General features: G+C 36.3%; 1 protein-coding gene across 1 annotated transcript in view; it reads left to right on the forward strand.

Moving 5' to 3' along the window:
• Nucleotides 1-19,920, forward strand: part of TMEM14A (transmembrane protein 14A) — a 33,318-nt gene extending 13,398 nt beyond the window's left edge. The window contains exons 2-7 of the mRNA XM_051996698.1: nucleotides 4,426-4,522; nucleotides 4,562-4,911; nucleotides 9,570-9,655; nucleotides 13,408-13,509; nucleotides 14,968-15,055; nucleotides 19,288-19,920. Of these exons, the coding sequence (XP_051852658.1) occupies nucleotides 4,426-4,522; nucleotides 4,562-4,911; nucleotides 9,570-9,655; nucleotides 13,408-13,509; nucleotides 14,968-15,055; nucleotides 19,288-19,327 (763 nt within the window). The 3' untranslated portion in view covers nucleotides 19,328-19,920. The remainder of the gene's footprint in view (nucleotides 1-4,425; nucleotides 4,523-4,561; nucleotides 4,912-9,569; nucleotides 9,656-13,407; nucleotides 13,510-14,967; nucleotides 15,056-19,287) is intronic.
• Nucleotides 19,921-21,476: the final 1,556 nt, after the last annotated feature.

The raw sequence follows: 21,476 nt of genomic DNA on the forward strand, positions 1-21,476 counted from the left end.
TAAGAACTTAGAAAAACTAGAAGAAGCCTAATCAACACCATATTTAACTCAAAGAACAGTAAATCACCCTAATGGCCAAACAAGAAGACAAGGGAGACAAATTTTTTATATTTTTTAAAGTTTTTTATTTTCAAAATATATGCATAGTTTTCAACATTCAACCTTGCAAAATCTTGTGCTCCAAATTTTTTCTCCTTCCTTCCACCCCCTCCCCAGACAGCAAATAATACAGTATATGCAAAACATGTGCAACTCTTTTATACATATTTCCACAATTATCTTGCTGCACAAGAAAAATCAGATCAAAAAGGAAAAAAAAATGAGAAAGAAAACAAAATGCAAGAAAACAACAACAAAAAAGTGAAAATCCTATCTTGTGATTCACATTCAATCTCCACAGTCCTCTCTCTGGGTGCTGATGGCTCTCACCTCATTGTTGAAAAGAGTCAAGTCCATCAGAACTGATCATCCTATAATCTTGTTACAGTGTATAATATTCTCCTCATTTTATTCACTTCATTTAGCATCAGTTCATGTAAGTCTCTCCAGGCTTCTCTGAAATCATCCTGCTGATCATTTCTTACAGAACAATAATATTCCATACCATTCATAGACCATTCAGCCATTCTCCAATATGGCATCCACTCAGTTTCCAGTTCCTTACCACTACAAAAAGGGCTGAACATTTTTGCACATGTGGGTCCTTTTCCAAAGGAGATATTTTTTAAATTACTAGATGAGGGAGAAACCACTGAGAACAGACAAATGGGCATATTCACTGAACAGGCCCTGCAAATATTTCCCAGTTCTGTGCCTCTGTTCATAATATTCTCTATTTCTTCATTTGGCAGTGTACTGTCTCCCTAGCTACCTTGCATTTAACTATCTTTATTTAGTTTGTGTTTATTCTATATAGGTTTATGCCACAGGGCATGTTAAAGGCTTTCTTACCTGCTTCTGGCTGACCATTTGTGCTAGCTAGTAAACAATGAAAAGGTATGGATAGGTTACAATCTGTACTTTTGAAAGGATTATTTATCACAAAGCAAATGTTGCAAATTTTGTACTCCCTGTACCTAACATAATGCTCTAGACAGTAGGTACTAATGTTTGTTGAATTGAATGGAACCAGATGATAAGATCTTTGAAGACAATAACCATGTTTTCCATTTCTTGGTATTTTAAGAATATCACCACAGAGTCTTGCACATAATAGGTACTACTCAATCAAAGTCAGGGGGTTCATATATTGATTGATATCCACTTGGGACAGAGATACTTCTTTAGAGCAGGGCATATGATTATGGTTATAGGTTGTGGTATAGAAGCAGACATTTTTTGGAAAAGAACATAAAATTATTATTTTTTTCATACCTGGAATCATAAACAAATTTTCCCATTCATTGCTCAAGTTTGGTTTAAGCTGTTCTTTTGTCCTCGCTTTTTTCAGAGACCATACCTAAGTTTTATTGCAATGTTTCGATGCTTTGATTACAACCCCGTCTTGCCATGGGTATTAAAACAGAGATCTCAGTGCCACCTGCTGTCTTGTCAAGGAAAAGGAAAGCAAGAAAGTCAACAAGTGGCTTCATTTAAACTACTGAATTGGAAATTCAATTTTGCTTTTATTACTATATTCAGTTTTGTAATGGTAGTGTATTTTTTGGTTAATAAATGTTTTTCCCCCTTTAGAATTTTTTCACTTTAATTTGGTTTAAGTATGCCGTTAGCAATTTGCCTTTGAGATTCGAACCTTTTGTTCATATCTCTTTTCCCCTTTGTTCTTTGCTTCATCAAAATTCTGTATTTATTAAAGATACTCATTGTATGGAATATTTTTGTTCAATGATTTGATTCTTTTTCCCAAGCTCTAATTTTTAATTACATTCTAGTTTGCTCTGTCCAACTCCCCAATGAATTAATATTCATTTGTCTGATTATCAACTCAAACTCAGCATATGCCCAACTATAATTTGTAATACTTGTTTTTTGAGTAAAGCATTATGGGTAAGCAAAGGAGTTATGATGTTTGCTTTCCAAAAGGTTACAGACTAGTTGGCAAACAAGATATGAACATGTGAAAAAGTACGAATAATATCCTTACAGTGAAATCACAATTCATAAGATCACTGGCTGTTTAGTTCAACCCATAACTAAACAGGAATGCCTTTACAAAAAACTCAATATAGAACTTCAAAAAGTAACATTTAAATGTGTATAATTGATTTCTGGACTCAAGACATTATTGTATACTGATATATCATATTCTCTTGCTTTTATAATGAAAGAAGAAACATATTTTCTCAATTTGCTTTTATAATGAAAGAAGAGATATATTTTCTCAACTTTTCTTTGGAGCTTAAACGTGATCATTACAATCATATATCATTCTGTTTTATTGTTTTTTCATTTTCTATTTTGGACTCATTGTATATATTATTTTTCTGGTTCTACTTGCTTAACTCTGCATCAGTTCATGTAGCTATCTTGCTATTAAATTTTTCATATACAATTAATTTAGCCATTCTCAAGTTGATAGATACCTACTTTGTTTCTAGTTCTTTACTATCATAAAAAAAATGATGCTATTTTGAGTATTTTGGAGTAAGTGGGATCTTCCTTTCTGTCTCTGCTTCCTTGCGGAATATGACTATGGAATCTTTAGGTTAAAGGATATAAATATCTTTTTAAAAAAGCCCTTAATTCCAAATTGTTTTTCAGAATAATTGGATCAATGTATCCTATGATCCCATCAACTCAGAACTCCCCCAATGTTTATTAGTATACCTGGAACTGCTTCAATAAATTCATCTTTGCCAATTTGCTGGATATGAAGTAAAGGCTCAGAACTATTTTAATTTGCATTCACTTACTATTAGTGGTTTACAGTAGTCTTTCTTATGGTTGTTAATAGTTTGCAATTCTTGTAAGAATAATCTGAGCATATCCTTTAACCATATTTCCATTGGAGACTGTCCTTTGAAATCTGTCATATTTGATTTCATTTTCTAGATGCCAGATCTTTGTTAGATGTATTTGTGACAAAGGTTTTCCCTATTCAATAGTTTCCCTTTTATTCTCACTATATTGATTTGTTAGGGCAAAAGCTTTTCAACTTCATGTAACCAAAATTATCTGATTTATTTTTTTGTGCTCTGCTCTGTCCTTAGCTTGAGTGAGAATTCTCCCTCTTGCCATTGTCCATTGTTGTGAAAGGCACTTGTATTTATTTTCTGCCAATTAAAAAAAAATCATATTTTAAAGAATGTGTGGAATATGGAAAGGCAGTGATGAGGAATGTAGGCTTCTGTCAAAACAGTCATCCTAACAAAAAGGAAATGCCTCAGTAAGGCAAGTAGGATAGCAATAGTCTTTTCACTCCTCTCTTTTTTCTTTTTCTTTCCTTTTTTGTCCTTCCCTCCTCGCTTTTTCTTTCTTCCTCCTTTTTTCTTCATTCTTTTTTCTTTATTCTCTACTTTTTCTATTCCTTCCTCTTTTCCTCTTCCTTTTTCTTTATCCTTCTCTCCTTTCCTTTTCTTTATCCTCTTCTTTGTCATTTTCTTTCTTCCCTCCCTCTCTTCCTCCTCCTTCCTTCTTTCCCCAAGAAAGATGCTAGGTTGAAGAGTTTTTATCTCCTTAAGGCAGCAAGGAATCACTGAATGTTTTATTTTTTAAAGTTTTTTTTTCAAAACATATGCATAGTTTTCAATATTCACCCTTGCAAAACCTTGTTTTCCAATTTTTGTTTTCTCCCTCTCTTCCCCCACTCCCTCCCCTAGACCACAAATAATCTAATATATGTGAAACATGTTCAATTCTTCTCACTGAAGGTTTTTAATCAGGAAGTGACATAGGCTGGCCTGTGCATTAGGAAGCTTATGTGAACCACTTTAGGATGAATAAATGGCTACCAATTCATTGGCAGAGGTAGAGTGGTTGTAAGGGAAGGAACATTGGGTTTGGAATAAGAAGACTTAAAAGTGAGTGTCATTCATTCCACTCATTATTAGTCAGTCAGTCTCTCTCTCAGGGGATGAGGGGGAGGGAGGAGGGGGGACAGAGATGATGAAAATCATTATTAGGGCTGTGATGAAAGAAGCACTACATGCTATTAAGAGTGTTGGGTTTTGTTTTGTTTTGTGCTATGAGTCCCGGCCTACCTCCTGAGCTGCAGCTAGTCTGAGGACCTGGGTCTGAATGCTTATTTGAAACTCTCATGTGACCTCTGTGCCTCAGTTTCCTCATTTGCAAAACCAGTGAATTGGATTAGCTAATCTCTAAAGGCCTTAAATCCATGATGCTATGATAAGAGAAGGGAAGAGCCTATAGCACAAACTTGGAACCAGAGTTCCCTCATGAATGTCCCGGTTGCGTTTCACAGAAATCCCATATAATCCTCTACAATTCTTTCCCACTCCCAATTAGGTCCAGCAGGTGGCGTCCACCTCCTCCGCTGTTCCCGGCCGCCCGCTCTGAGGCCCAGAAGGCCGGGACTGACTGCGAGACTGGAGGGTCGAGTACGGTAAGATGTGTTGGAGCTTCTCCCACGGTTTGAGAGAAGACTGTGGGCACGCGGCTGCCCGTACACTTAGCACGCTGCCCGGGGCGTTCCACAGACCGAACGTGGGCCCGGGGCGTTCCACAGACAGTGCGTGGGCCCGGAGCGTTCCATAGACAGGACGTGGGCCCGGAGCGTTCCATAGACCGAGCGTGGGCCCGGGACGTTCCACAGACCGTGCGTTGGCACGGGACGCTCTCGGGCGGGGCTGCCTTGACTGGACAGGCACGCGGGAAGGAAGCAGAGGAGAGAGGGAAAGTGAGCGTGCGCACAGCTTGGGAGGAGCGGCGGGAGGAGGAAAGAAGGAAGGGAGACGAGAGTTCAGAGGGTACCGGAGGCGGGGACGGTGGCAGGTAAGCAACCTAGAGGAAACCTGAGTTATTATTTTTTTTTTCTTTCTGCAGCCCCTTTGCTGTCTGACTGCAGCTCCCGTCCCTTCTGCGGATGTGAGTCTTGGGGGTTAGCTAAGAGCGGCTGGGAAAGCTGACCAGTCCCCCCTTAGAGTTCCCTCACCTGGGGATGCAGCCTTTGATTCTACTGCCGATGGACTTAAATGAAGGAGCCTAGAGCATCGGCCCCTCGCTTTTTCCGTGGGGAGCAAACGAGGCAGTTGCCCTTGTGGAGGACGGAAAGATTTGTGCGGGATGCACACCGGATGTTCTCCAGGGTCCCCTCCAGCTCCTCCATTCCCGGCTGCAGCCTGGGAGCAGCTTCACACCTGGTCTATTTTCCAGAGAGGGGACCTTCGGCTTACTCATTTATTGCAAATCTAGTTGCTCCTAGTTTTTTATCCTCGACCCTCCCTTCTGGGAGCAGACACGAACCACCTTCGGATTAACTAGACCTCCTCGGGCTAATTTCCCTCTGCCAAATTGCGACACACCCTAAACTGCGCTGGATTATTGTGGAAAGTGTAAAGGACATTAAAAAAAAAAAAGCCAGCAAACTTCATTCCTAAAGGAATGAGTGTTCTCTGCAGAAATGAGCCGATTTGCAGGGGTGAGGAAGTAAATAGCTTCAGGAACAATTTCCCTTCCGTTTAATTTTCCCGTCCAGTAGAAATGTAGGTGGTCTCCCTGAAAGCATCCGAGTTACAAAAGTGCTGCCAGAACTTCCCTTCTTTAGGTGACTTGGCTCCGTGAGGCACACCATGCTTGAAAGCAGCCTGCTGGGCAAATCACATGTATCCAGGTGACCCTTCACTGGGAAAAAGGCAGGAGAAAATTGATGCTTGTTTTTGTGGCGTTTTTTGTTCCCAAGTCAATAAACAGTAAATTCAGTGGTTTTGATTTCTCTGTACTTTAGAATAGGACATTCATGATAATAGCTAGCATTTACAAAGGGATTCAAAATTTGCAAAATGTTTAATTTGCAAGCTATTAAAGTTTTGAGCTGTATTAAGACTATTAGAACACCCTTTTTTCCGTTTGAACCTCACAACAACTCTGAAGTAGGTATTATTATTCCCATTTTATAGATGAGGAAACTGAGTCTGAGAAGTAAAAGTGACTTGCTTGCATTACATAACTAGTGTCTGGTCTTAAGTATTTCTGACTCCATTCCATCACTCTCCAAATCACTTAGGTGCCATATAGTTGGGAGCCAGAAAGGAGAGATCTTACTGAGTATACTGAGTAAGTGAGCTTCGCTTTGGATAAATGTTTTTGCAGCATTTCTCCCAAGTTTAGCTTTCAGATTCAACATCAAACCCGAAACTTACTTCAAGGATGCATTTAACCATATGAATGTTAAATTAAGGAAGAGGATGTTGAAAGTTCCTGATTTTACTCCTCAGGCTCACCCTAATAGGGTTCAGTTGCCTGAAATAATGGCCTTGAATATGTTGAGCTTGCCAATTTGGTAGAGGAATGAGAATGTGAGTATAATCTTTCTGTTCCTTAGAGAAAGGTCTTAATTATTATTATTAATTATCCTTATTTTCCTAGCTCATAGGACAGTGCTTTATACATAGTGAAGTGCCTAATAAATGAGTGTTATGGAAGGAGCCCTGTGTACCACAGGTCAAGAAACAATCCTAGATTCCAATTCTGTTTCTCTATTAATTGTATGTATTAGATTATCTCTAATCTAATTAATCATAATAATAACTTATATTTATATAGTGCTTTTAAGATTTGCAAAGATTCTATCCCCACCATTTAACTGAAATACTTTTTTCCAATATTGTCAATGACTTTTTAAATTGTCAAACCCAATGACCTTTCCTCAGTTCTAATTCTTGACCTTTCTGTAGCCTTTGATTGCTACTTTTTTTTTTTTCCTGGATTCTATCTTTTTTTTTTTTTTTGACCACTGTAATACTGCTTTTCTTAAGGCCTGTCTGAAAATTCCTTACTTTCCTTCATTACTTCTGTCTTCTCCTATAGCCCAAATATGAATGTCATTTTGTCCATTCATCTCTCATCTTTGATGATCTAGCCCATAATTAAGGCTTCAATTATCATCATAATGCAGCTAATTCCAAAATCTCTATTTCAGGTCCAACCTCTCCCTTGAGCAGCTCTAGTCTTATATTTGCAGTAACCTGTTGTATATCTCCTCCCAGATAATCTACTTATAAATTAAATACAACTAAATCAGAATTCCTCCTCAAAATCTGCCTCCTAGTTTATTTAGTTTACCAGTTTCAGTGACACCATTGTCCAGACTCAAAACCTTACAATCATTTTTGATATTTTTCCTCTTCCTACCATATTTTACTAATGAGACTGACCTTACTAAAGTAAAAGTTAATTTTTAGGGAGAATGTTTAAATATACCAAGATTCAGCCATATTATTGGCACTTGAAACTTTTTTTTGGTAGAGTTTCTGATAACTGGAAATTATAGAGTTTGGATTTGTGAATACAATTATCACTCTTTCAAGACCCTTTGTTGAAAGGGAGTTAGATAGGCCTTAAAGGAGCCTTGGAAGTTGGGTAGGAAGAGGAAGGAGATCCCTTGAGAGAGCTTCTGTAAAAGGTAGTCTGGATTAGTGCCTTAATGCAATCAGAGCATTTCAGACTTGGAAGATACATTAGGGGCCTACTAATGGAACCTGGAAGTGTGTTTGTTGTAGTTTTTATCTGTGCCCAGTACTAATGGCCACTTAATCCCCATTTGGGATCTTATGGCAGATAAGTGGCAGAAGGTAGAGAAGATGTGGAGAGGCTGATAAGGCTCTCTAAGTGTTCTAAGTCATTTGGAAAAGTTTAGGAATACCCAGTTAAATGGCACTATGGACAGACTGCTGGGCTTGGAGTCAAGTAGATTCATCTTTTTGAGTTCAAACTCAGCCTCAGATATTTATTAACAAGTCTCTTCACTGTATTTGTCTCAGTTACTTCATCCTGTAAAATGAACTGGAGAATGAAATGAACCCCTTCTCTGTCATGAAAAATCCAGATAGGGTCACCAAAGAGTTGGATGTGACTGAAAAATGATTGAGCAATAATAGCAGTAACCTAAAGAGTTTTAATTTTTAAAATTAATATCTTTTAGTTTTATGTCACTTTCATTTCCCAAAATGTTCTTCTCACTCCCATATCCAGAGAGTCATCCTTTATGCAAAGGATTTATTAAAAAAGTTAAAAACTAATGTATTAACCAAGCTAGTATTCCGGATCCATAATCTCCCCTCTTCTGGAAAGTAAGCAGGAGGCAAGGTGACATGGAAGGATGCCTTCTTACATCTCTTTTTCAGAGGCTAGATTTGGCTGTTATAATACATCATTCACTTTAATTTTCCTCATTTCCTTTTCCCTTCCCTTCCTTTCCTTTTTCCTTCCCTTCCTTTTCCCTTTCTTCCCTTTCCTTTCTTTTTTTCTTTCCTTCCTTTCCTTCTTTCTTTCTTTCCATTTACATTGACTATGTAATTTTCTTTTCATTTTGTATCACTTCATCCCATCCCACTTTTGTAAACTTCATCCAGTTTGTCCAAATCAAGAGAAACTTTCCAGCTCAGTAATACCCCCTGATGTTATATCTCATCCTAAGATTTCTGGTACCCTCAATTCAGGAAAACCTAGGAGGCTTAAGGAAAAGCTAAGCATCCAAGATGACATTGGGAAGTAATTAGTTGGTTGTTGGACTAGGATAAAGTAGAAAACAATATTACTAGAGATGTGGTAGATTAGCAGAAATAGTAGCAAAAATGAAAAAACCACTGTGGGTAGTGAGAAGGGAGAGCAGACAGTTGAGGCGGCTGTAAGAGAGGAAATAGAAGAAATATCATTTAGAAGAATCTAGCTATTTGGGGATAATTTGCTCTAGGGACCAGAAATCTTTCATGCTTTCTTAGCCCCCGAATTATTGTGTCAGGGCTTGCTGTAGAAATTGAGAGTTGTAAGGTTTGCCTGGAGAAATCAAGGAAAAGTTAAAGGGATATTCTTCCACTAAAGTCTTTTGATAACGCCTCCTTTTGGCATGTAAGTGACCCTGGATTTCTAAAAACAATGTGTCAGTAGGATACAAGGTCTGACAAATCCCTACCAAGTGGGAAAGGCCTTGAGTACACACCTGGAAACAGTCTGTATGTCCATCCTCACCAAGTCTGGAGAGACTTCTCATCCTGAAGTTGGCCATTCATCGGGTGATCAATTTTTTTTTTTTTTTCCCCAACCACAAGACTTTTGCTAAGACATAGAAGGGCTAACAATCTGCATTGGTAGAGGGAGATCCACAGTGATGAAATCATAGATCCTTGAGGGATGCTCTGCTTATTAAGGCAGAGGAATGTAGAATGTGTTTTGTAGAGTTTTTCCATAAGAAATATATTTTACATTACTTCATTCCTGGATGTTGCCAGATAAGAGGAAAGAAGGGTTGATCCTAAGCATCTCCCTACACTTTTCTTCCGATAAATAGACTTGAAAAATTACAGATTTTATTTTTTGTGCTTGTGTTATTTTATTAATAATTTTTATGTATCTGATCCATATTTCCCTGTTTAAAAAAAATCTTTTTGCAGTTTTACCTTATTTGGTCCTATTTCTTTTCTCTCTTTCTTTAGACGTGTAACCATGACTATTGACTGGATTGGTTTTGGATATGCTAGCATAATAGCATGTGGAGGCATTTTGGGATATCATCGCAAAGGTAAATTCTAAAATTTAAATCTAAAGACGATTTAGTAATCAAAGTTTTCAAGAATGATGTAAGGATCTGTGCAAAAGAAGAAATTTAGAAACTTCTTAGTTTTAATGTCATCTTTAATACTAAACTCACTTTAAGTTCCCTAATTATCAGTTATTTGATTGGAGGGTGGAGGGGAGGGTGCAGCAAATGGTGATGCAATAGATAATAGAGCATCAGGCCTGGAGTAGGGAAGATATGAGCTCAAATTTGGCCTTAAACACTAGATGTGTGACTCTGGATAAATCACTTAATTCAAATTTACTTCAGTTTCTTATCTGTAAAATGGACACTGGAAAAGGAAATGGCAAACAACTCTGGTATCTTTACCAAGAAAATCTCATGGGCAAATCTATGGGGCCATGTTGACTTGGATACCACTGACCAACAATGAGACTGAAGGAAAAGTACTTTGGTGCCAAAAACTGACTTGTTTCTAGTGTCCAAAAGAAAGAAAAAACTAACTCATTGGAGAATTTGAAGTAGAATTTATTTTTTAAAGATTTTTTTTTTAATTTACTTTTTTCAGAATTTTATTTTTTATATTCTCGTGAAATTATTTGAAGAGTCATTGTGAGGTAATAAAGTTAGAGTTTGGGACTGCTGATCTACTGCCTCTAACCCAGCCAACCCGAGCAATAGCCTACGGGAGCCTGAGACCCTCCAAATCCCCTTTCTTGTGTGAGGTTGGGAGTCTGGGAGTTTGACTTGGGAGATGGAAGACCAGGGTTCACATGTAGGCTTTGAAACTTAGATTTTGGGCAAATTACTTAATTTCAAGAAAAAGAAATTACTTACGTTCTCTAATTCCTCCATTGATCAGATCCTTGACTTTTTTATCCTGTTAAGTATATAACTGAGCAAGGCAAATTGTCTTGGAGGAGAGAAATTTGTAGGCAAATTGTTTCTTCCTTTTTTTTTTTTCCTTCTCACCCCTATATAGTGAAAAATTGAGGCTTTTGTTTTGTTGTTTTTCTCACAACTTTGTTTGAATAAAGACAAACTAGCCAAAGTTAGTTGTAAGAACTTGCTTTTTAAGTTCAAAAAGTTCAAAAAGAACTTGCTTTTTAATAAGAGATCTCTTAGAAGACAAAGGCAGAAAAACTATTTGTCTTCAATAATGTAGGCATTTCTCCCCTGGAGGCTAAGGGGATAGAATAAAACTAATGATCCATTACGGCCTTTTTGTGCCTTGTAAGTTATGATTAAAGTTGCTTTTTTCCTCCTCTTTTGGTGTTAGAAAAGTGAAGAAACCAATGTAACCCCTGTTAATGATTGCCAAACTTTGAAACTTCGTAGATAATCATCTATTTTGAACTTCAGAGGAATCAGATCCTTTGCCTGGCTTAGTGGATGTGTTGTGCTATATGGTGTGGGCTTGACACCAAGTGATGGCAGGCACCAAAAGTTGGGGTTCAGTCATGTGAAGAATTCACGATGGCCGTTTTCTTTGGCAAAAGGTAGATTTATTTAAAGGAATAGATTACGGACAAAATGAAGGGATACAATAGACACCAGGAATGGTAAATATGAAATAGAACTAGGAAAGACAAATTCCTCTGTGGGACTCACAATTACCCAGTAGAAAAGGAGCACTTCTTGAGGTTGGGACATGTCTTTAGCTGGCAGGCTAAATCCTGAAAGGGATTTAGTACCCTAAAAGAGTTAAGTACTGTAAAGAAAAGAAATGGGGTTGGAAGCATAGTGTAGTTTAGGGGAGATACCTTGTGGTATGGGGGAAGGGGAAGGGGAAAAATACCTCAGGGCAGAGTGCTATGGCTGGCTGACCCTAGGGAAGGTAGCTGCAAAGCCTTGGGCCATAAGTTATTTTATTGAGGAATTTTAGCCTCAAGGTCTTGGCATAACTTGGTTTTGTGACTGGATTACTTTTAGAAGGTGGGACCTAAGAATTAAACTGATCTACTTTATTTGAGCCTTCTTCCTGCTTGCCTAAGGGTAATCCCTTATTTTTATCAATTTTTATCAATTCTCTGCTACCCACACCTAATCTTGAAGACCTCATCAGATGGAATGCTGAACTTGGAAAAAAAACAAGTATTTTATTAATCACCTACTATGTGCCAAGCACTTTATAAATATTATCTCAATTTTTGAGATCGTATCTTCAATACAACTCTGGCAATAAGTGCTATTATTATCCCCATTTTACAGTTAAAGAACTGAGGGAAACAAGTTAAATAACTTTTTTAAGCTTTAGGAAGTACTGGATTTGAATCTTGCTTCAGACCCCTATTAGATGTGTGGCACTGACTTAATTTCTCAGACCCCCTCAGTTTTTTTCATTTCCCATAAAATTAAGGTAATAATAGCTCCTACCTCACCCAGTTATTATGAAGCTCTTATGAGAAAGTGTATGTGAAGTGATATGTAAAACTTAAAATGCCGTTTAAATGTAAGGTTGTCATCTCTACTGAATTGCTCATAAAAATAAAATTTTTTCCCCAGACGGCAAAGTTTCCAAATCGTTTCAGTTATAAAACAGCAAAAGATCTAAGAGTAGCTGGGTGACTCAGTAGATAGAATACTGTGCCTTGAATCATGAACATTTGTCTTCATGAGTTCAAATCTGACCCTCAGACATTTATTAGTTTCCTCATCTGTAAAATGAGCTGAAGAAAAAATAGCTCAACATTAGTATCTTTGCCAAGAAAACCTCAAATGGATCACTAAGAGTCATATACAAATGAAACAACAGAACAAGAGACCTGAATATTTTTTCTCCTTAAAAAATCAGATTATGAGGACCATTTATTATTGAACTTCTTTATTTTAAATTCTTTGTTATAAATGAGAACTTCATGGTGAAGCTTCAATCATAATGAAGAGGATGTAAAAATAAAAGATGTCAATGAACATTTGTTTTTGAGTGATCATAAATTAATCTAATGTGCTTCCAAGATTCCCTTCAACTACTAGTATTCCATCTTCCCCAAATTATGCTATATTTATTTCATAAATATTGTGTTTTTACTTCTCTGTAAGCCCGATGAGTTTGGGCTTCTTGAGAGATGGAACTACTTCGGGTATTTTTTTTTTTTTTTAACATTTGCATCCCTAGCACCTAGGACTGCCAGAGTTGTAGAAATATTGAATTGTTGTTCCCCCATTCCCAAAGGTGAAACTTTGACTTGCTCATGAATTGAATTTAAGTGGGGCAGAGTTGTGCAAAGTCATCAGCCTTTGCTCTCTCCTCCAGAGTCCAGTGGCCAGGCAATAACCCAGGATGCAAGAATGATGTGATAGACAGATGGCAGATACAGACGATAGAACAATGTGATAAATAGACTGATGGATGTGATACAAGTATTGAATAAATACTAGCTGCTTGATCATTTCTTCATGGTACTTTTGAAAGAAAGTTTATTTTTCTTTAAATGTTTTTAAATTCTCTACAAAATTTCTATTCTTATGCCTTGAGGTGGAGGGAGAAGGTGATCTTAGTAGTTGTTCTGGAACAAAGCTTTGGCAGGTTATCCCATGCTGAATAAAGGGCCTGAGAATAGGACTGGAGACAGATTGTGCCTCTGTTTTCTGTAGTCCATCAGATAGTACATTGAAGGAGTTGCGATCTATCTCCATGGAGAGACAACCCACACCAGTAGAGGTTCGTGAAATAGTGGGGTGATATCCTCATATTGTATATTTCTTTGATTTGCATTTCTGTTTCTAATCCTCTGCTTTCTTTGTTGTTTTAGGAAGCATTGTTTCTTTGGTTGCTGGTCTTTTCTTTGGCTTATTGGCGGGTTATGGAGCTTACCGTATCTCCTGTGACTCCAGAGATGTCAAAATGTCACTATGTAAGTATTCTATTGATCTAGATTGAGAAAAGAAAGTATTAAAAAAAAATCAAGCTCTCAGTATATTTCACAAATCAGTAAAATAGTTCTGTGAAACCAGAAATCAGCATAGCTCAGTTGGGTCTCAATTAGTATGAATAATGAATCTCATGAAGTAGTCTCAAGTATTCAAATTTACCTAATCAGAAATTATAATTGGATCATCCATGTCACATGTGCATTCAAGTTCTTTCCTTGTCAATCTTCCCACCAAATCTTTCACTACTTCTCTTTGTCTTTTCAAATATTTTTCTATAATAGTGAAAATAAGCAAAAAGATTAAGACCCTTTCCTGGCATTAAAAAAAAAAGTCTGAAGACAAAAAGAAAATAGTAATTATCTAAAATATTATCATTGGTTCCAGGCCAGTGGGAATATGCATGCCAAATAGAAGCATAACCATAGACAAAACAATTATACACCTTTTATGGATCAGTTTGATCATAGATATCCAATCAGAGAAGGATTGGGAAAAGAAGTGAATTAATATTATTCTATGGCAATTTAATTGCATTAAAAAGCAACTGAATTTGTCCATGAACTGAAACACAAATTTATATTTTTTGTAGGAAACACAGTAATGATATATTTGAATCTGGGATAGGGAGAAGAAGAGAATTGGGGCTGTGACTGATGTCAGGAATAAATTAGGGGAAAGAAAGAAGGATAGGAAGGAAAGAAGGAATAAATAAAAGGAGAGAGGAAGGAAGGAAAGAAAGAAAGAATAATCCTTGCAAGAAGGCAGTTCTTCTAAAATGTTCTTTCTACGTGCTTTCAAGCAACTTGCTTCCAAATATTTCTGTCATTTTACAGATATGTTATTTGGCAAATTGTGTAAAAGCAGTTTTTCAAGTGTGCTGTTATAGTACCATAAACATTGCATGAAGCCTACTGGAGATGTGAGTTGCTAAACAACTGGCCTGCAAAGTATATAATACCTGGCTCTTGGATATTCTGAATTCTATTAGTTAGGCAGCTAAGTTATTTATTCTCCATGCATGAAATTCTCCAAGTGTTATAACATTATAAAAATCAATATTCTTCATTTTCAGATTGAAATTAATTAAAATTATTTTTTATGGTATACCATTCTCCTAAAAACCTCTATAACTTCATCATTTTTTGTGTTTGAGTGGTAAGTCAGGGTCCCTTTCATGTTGTTTCAAATGTCTCATAAAAAAATGTTATATTATTTCTGGTTAGCTATTTGAAAACAAATGTCCTCCTAATTGTTATGTATTTGAATATTATGTCTTTGAGGAATGGAGCCGTTCAAAGTTTGGACAAAAAACAAAAACTTGCTGTGACTTATAAGAGGGGAAGAATTTTGGACAAATGAGATGATGTCCTTATTTTTTCATGTGTAACTATAGAATTGCTCCATTGTAATTTTAACTCATGAACTGATTTCTTTTACAGTCACTACCTTTTTTCTGGCCATTATGATGGGCATGAGGTTCAAGAGGTCCAAGAAACTAATGCCAGCAGGAATTGTGGCTGGCCTCAGGTAAGGATTTGTTTCTGTCCTTAATTTCCTTTGCTGAGATTCAAAAATAATGAGTTTTTGGCAATTAGAAGTTTCTAATTTTTGCAAATATAGTAATCCTGAAGGCATTATGGGCTTTGAATCAGAATGATATACATTTGTGTCCCACCTTAGACAAATGCTAGTGATGTCATCCTGTACAAATCACTTGGTCTCTTGGTGCCCTAATTAACTCCCTAAGGCTATAGGTTACATATAAGTTACCTCTCTGCATTGGTAGGAGGAATTTCCATTCTGAGAGATTTGTAGGTTACTAAATGTAATTTTCATAAGAGCCTAGAAGCCTATGCAAGCTTCAAATTAGCATTCATTAAATCTTTCAAACTAATAAAGATCAAGGGACTACTAGGTGGAATGCCAGGTCTGAAATCAGGAAGATTCATTTTCTTGAGTTCAAATCTGACTCCAGACATTTAGTAGCTGTGTGACCCTGGGCAAGTCACTTAATCTTTGCCTCCATTTCCTCATCTGTAAATTAAACTGGAGGAGGAGGTAGCAAACTAGTATCTCTCTCTCTCTCTCTTTTTTTTTTAAAGGATCATTGAGGTCATGAATATAAAAAGCATTTTGAAGCCCTAAAGCAAAATATATGTGCCAGCTCTTAGTATATGTTGATGTGAATATACATGAACATTTTTCAGAATCATGGATGCTAGGGATGAGTGAAGTGAAAAAGACCAACAATTTTCTTCTTATTTTTATTATTATAATTTTTATTTACAAGATTTATGCATGGGTAATTTTTCAGCATTGACAATTGCAAAATCTTTTATTCCAACTTTTCCCCTCCTTCCCCCCACCCCCTCCCCTAGATGGCAGGTAGACCAATACATGTTAAATATGTTACAGTAAAGATCAACAATTTTCACAGCTAAGGATCAGATTTTACCCTGCTATATTCTTAAGTATCATAATTTGAGCCTAATATTTACTTAGTATTTTAATCTATAGTTGGTCATTAGAGATCATATAGTATGAGAGGCAGCAGTGATGGAGTAAATTGAGGGTCAGCCTTGGCCAACAGAACCTGGTTTCTTAACCTCTAACATAAGATGGCAGTGTGACCCTGGATAACCCACTTCATTCTCAGAGTCCCAGTCCACTTTCTAAAACTGTAAGATGAGTGGCTCTTTTGTATTGGTAGACAGTGTCTCTCAATTCAGGAATTTCCTTTCAGCAATTAAATCACAGGTTTTAAATTTAAAAAAAAAAAAGATAAGAAATATAGCTTTGCATTCCTTCCCTTCACAGTCCCCAATGGAACAAACTTTGCCTCGAGAGTCACAGAACTTGGTTGAAGTTTCATTTGTGATGCCTACTAGCTGCATAATTTCAGTCTCATAAAATAAGGTAGGGCGTGAGTTGGAGGTACAGGATGGAGTAGATTATTTTTAAGGTCATTTCTAGCCTTAAATCTGTATTCCTACGTACTTCATGACATTTCAGTCATGTCCAACTCCTTGTGACCCCCATTAGGTTTGCCATTTCCTTTTTTTCCCAGGAAACTGAGGCAAGTAGGGTTAAGTGACGGGCCCAGAGTCACAAAGTTAATAAGTGAATGAGGCCATGCGTGAGGAAGGAAAATGAGTCATCCTGACTCTAGGCCCAACACTATTTACTGCACCACCTAGCCTAGGCAATTGTATGGCAGTTACAAATAGACCTCTCTGTTCAGTCTATGAGTTACCCTCAAATTCTCACTTGGGAAGTTCCATATTTAGAAAATTGAAAGCTTGTTGATTGTCAGCTACTAGAAGTATTTTTATTGACATTTTTCCTTTTTTTTTTTTTTTTGCTGAGGCAATTGGGGTTAAGTGACTTGCCCAGGGTCACACAGCTAGGAATTGTTAAGTGTCTTGAGACCAGATTTGAACTTGGTTCTCCTGACTTCAGGATTAGTGCTCTATCCACCTGGCTGCCTTCATCTTTCCCATTTTTATATCAACTTAATTTCTTTCTTTTATTTTATTATAACTTTTTATTGACAGAACATATGCCTGGGTAATTTTTTACATTATCCCTTGCACTCATTTCTATTCCGATTTTTCCTTTCCCTCCCTCCACCTCCTCCTCTAGATGGCAAGCAGTCTTATACATGATCAACTTAATTTCTGAGCATTTCCTTTCCCTTTCCCGATTCACAGATCCATCCCATGTGAATTTTTAAAAAGAGTTTGCATCTTATAAAAAACCAGCCAACACATTAACTTTCTTATGTTATATGCAGTACTCCACACCTATACTCCCTATATCTGCAGAGAAAGGATAATGATGCATTTATCACTTCTTCTGCTTGGCCAAGCTTATTTTTATAATTTTAGAGGGTTCCATTTTTTCTTTTAGGAACAAAGGCAGCCAAATGACAAACTGGTTAGAGCACTGGGCCCAGGATCAGGAAAATCCAAGTTCAAATCCAGACTCAGACACTTAATACCAATATACCTCTGGCCAAATCATTTTGTCTCAGTTTTCTCAACTATAAAATGAGAATAGTAACTACCTCATGAAGATCAAATGAAATAATATTTGGAAGGTACTTAGCCAAGTGCCTGACACATAATAGGTGCTTGTTCCTTTTCCCCTTTTAGGAGCATCTTTTGTAAACAAATAGGGCAAACTCAATGTCATATTAGCCAAACAATTAACTATATTTTTATGTAGAAGTCCAGGGATGAATCTATTTAAGATCCTTCTATAAAATTGCCAGGATTCTAAAAAAATAAGATCTCTTATTTGGATGGAGATCCAGCCTTAGAGTTAGGAAGGCCTAGTTTCAAGATCTTCTAAATATTATGATTGTAGGATATTGGACAAGTCATTTAACACTTCTTCCCCTTCTTCCCACCTCCAATTCTCTTAAGATTACAGAATTTCAGAAGCGTTTCTGATCTTTATTAAGAGGAAATTTTCTCACTTGAGTGCTCTCTGTACCCAGGAAATCACAGGGATAGTCTAAAATAAAAAAATTTATTTTATGAGCAAAAAGCTGGGATTTCTCAGTCATCAGACATTTATTAAGCCATTATTTTGCACCAGTTGTTCTATGCATTGATGATTATAAGGAAGAAGTAATGCTCTTGGGGGAAATGACATATAAACAACTATGTCTATATCAGATCTATACAAGGTAAGTTGGGGTGAGTCTCAGAGGGAGAGTACTAACATTAAAAGAAACTGAGACTGAGCTCTAAGCTGAGGCTTAGGGGAAGTCCAGGTATGTGTGAGGTAGAAGAAAATGTTCTGGAAATGGGGGATTTCTGAGTTCTCAGCCAGTGACTAAGAAGCTATCATGTACAAAGCACAGCACCAAGTGCTAGGGAAGGTAGAGAGGTGAATGACATTTAGTTTTACAGGTGAGTGATAGGACATTCATAGACATGGAGTACTTACTGTATAGTGACTGTGTTCTCACTCACTAGAGTAAGAAGAGAAAAGAGACAAAATAATGTGTAAATTCACAGGAAGGAAAAAGAGATCATTTCCTGCTATTGGATCAAACCTTAATTCTTGTGGAATTCCTTGACTGGATTTAGATAGTTGATAGCTTCTGTTTCTTCCTAAATGTTGAAATCATGATCTTTTTAAATTCCCATAAGATTTTCTATACCAGTATGCTAATGAAGTCTGGGTTCTTCCATGTCTGTGAAACCTGATTTCTCCCTTGGCAGTCTATCAGTTTACAGTCAACAAACATTTAAAAGCAAAATGTCACTGACTTCAAGGAGCTCATATTGTATTGAAGGAGATAACATGCAAACAACTATGTTCCAACAAGATATCTATAGTAAAGGCCTGACTAATCACCTCTAATTTATTTTGTATATGTCTTATTTATAATCTATCTAGTATAATATACTATACATATAGTATATGTCACCTATGTATTTCCATTTTGTCACATACACACATACATCTATATCCTCATATGTATATATACACATGTATTTATGTATATATCCTATATTATATATAATCCACCTATAATATAGCATATTACAACTTAGATATATATAACACATAGAGAGCTAGTGTGTATAAAGTACTTTAAGATTTACAAAGCCCTTGACAAGTACTTTATATTTCAAGTCTGGCATTATATCCATTGTGCTACCTGTCTCTAGACTTATTTTTTTGTCTTCATGTTTTGTGTCAATTATTTGTCCTTATATTGAATTTCTTTTCTTTTGAAACAGCCTCTTGATGATTTTGAGACTCGTCCTGATGCTTGTATAAGAATCATCAGCTACCAAGGACATAATTCTCATCTCTCCACCACAGCAGACTAAATATATGCTTTATACTTGAAAGATAAGTTTCAACAAGAAATTTCAAGCATCTGTAAGGAAAAAAATAACACCTAACAAACTGACACTTCTCATATTAGCTTTTGTTTGCAAGCTTTTTTATGCCAAAATTTTTTTTCAACTGTTTTCCGGTTGGTAAACATTGTTTCCTAAAAGGTACTTAATGAATCATTCCTCATTAACTCTTATTTCCCCATCTTTTATTTTTCAGTTTAGAAGGTATATAGTTATTGTCCACCATCATAAAAATTTTAAAAGTCTTTTATATTTGTTTACCAAAAATTTCAAACACTGATGTCATCAAACTAAAGTTTACATAACAGTAAAACTTGTCTGATAATAAGATGCCTTATATGATATTTGACTAAAATACTAACCAGTTGTCCTAGTCTTTCTTTGTCTTACAAACTGCATAGGAAGTACTTATTTTTGACCTGAACTTAAAATTTTCTTCCACCCTCTGCAGACACTGGATATAGGAACAGAGTGTAACTAATATTCAAATAAAAGTTCTATTTTAAATCTGTTTCTGTCATTATTGTATGAGATACGTTATAATTTACAATATGAGAGGAGTTTGGTTAAAAAGAGAAAAAAATAATAACTCTGCCTTAAATATAATAATGGACAGCTAAAGGATGAAATGAATAGAATATTGGGCCTAACGTCAGGAAGATTCATCTTCCTGGGTTTGAATCTACCTCAGACACATTAGCTGTCACTTAAATCTGTTTGCCTCAATTTCCTTAAATTTCTGATATTCTTTGAGTCTAAGCAAGTCTTTTTGTTTGTTTTAGTATAAATGTCATTTCTTTCCACTTTTGAGAGGCCTTTGATTCTATTGTATATTTTATAGGCCTGTGACCTTAGACAAGTCACTTAACACTTAACTGATTACCTCAATTTCTTCATCTGTCAAATGAGTTAGAGAAAGTAATGGGAAACCACTCTAGTATTTTTTTTTTTGCCAAAAAAAACCCTAATGGGGTCATGAGGAAAACCTTGATGGGGACTTGACTGAAATAACTAAATAACAAAAGCCCAAAATTAACTTTTATGTAAGCTGCATTTCTTATCTCAGGAGGACAATTGATTATATAGTGGTAGGTATTCAGTCAGTGATTAAATGTGGCACATAATTGAAAAGGATCAGGTCTTGGAATTTAATTTAATTTAATTTAAACCCCTAGTTCTGATACATGACTTTGAGTCACTGAATCTTGTTTTCCTCCTCAGTAAAATCAAGGAGTTTTGACAAAATAATCGCCAAGGTTGCTTCCAAGTCAAGTAAATAAGCATTTATTAAGTGCTTACTATTTGCCAAATATTGTACTAAGCCTCCATTTCTAAACTGTATGATTCTCTAAAACAAGGATTCTTAACATTTTTTTTTTGGTGTCTTGTGAAGCCAACAGATTCCATCTCAGGATGATTTTTTTTAAAATTCATAATTGAAAGAATACTAAATTTCAGTTAAAAGTTAATGGGCAGAGGCAGCTAAGTGGTGCAGCGGATAGAGCACCTGCCCTGAAGTCATGAGGACCTGCATTCAAATCTCGCCTCAGACACTTAACAATTCCCAGCTGTGTGACCCTGGGCAAGTCACTTAACCCCAATTGCCTCAGCCAAAAAAAAAAAAAAGTTAATGTACATAAAGATGTGATTTTTTTTCCCCACATCTATGTTCATGAATTCCCCCCCTGAATTCTATCCATAAACCTTTCTGGGTACATGGATGCCAAGTTAAAAACCTATGATGTAGAACCCAAAATAGTTTTCAGTTTGCCAAAATTGTTGCCAATTTGCATCTTTAGTGATGTGTTTTTGGCAAAAGAACTAAGTATTGTTAGGGAGAGTTCAATTTAAGCTGATAAAAGCTTGGAAGGAAATGTATAAACATCATTTTAGCAAATTACCATGGTTGTGTGAAAAGAATTCTGAATTAAGAGTCAGAAATCTTGAGTTCAAATTCAAGTTCAATGTAATGTTAAGTCACTTAAGCCTTTCTGGGGACTCATTTTTCTTACCTATGAAATGAAAATGTTGGACTAAAAGACCTCAAAGATCTCTTCTTAATC

This window comes from Antechinus flavipes, chromosome 4, assembly GCF_016432865.1.
Source record: "Antechinus flavipes isolate AdamAnt ecotype Samford, QLD, Australia chromosome 4, AdamAnt_v2, whole genome shotgun sequence".
Taxonomy (NCBI): domain Eukaryota; kingdom Metazoa; phylum Chordata; class Mammalia; order Dasyuromorphia; family Dasyuridae; genus Antechinus; species Antechinus flavipes.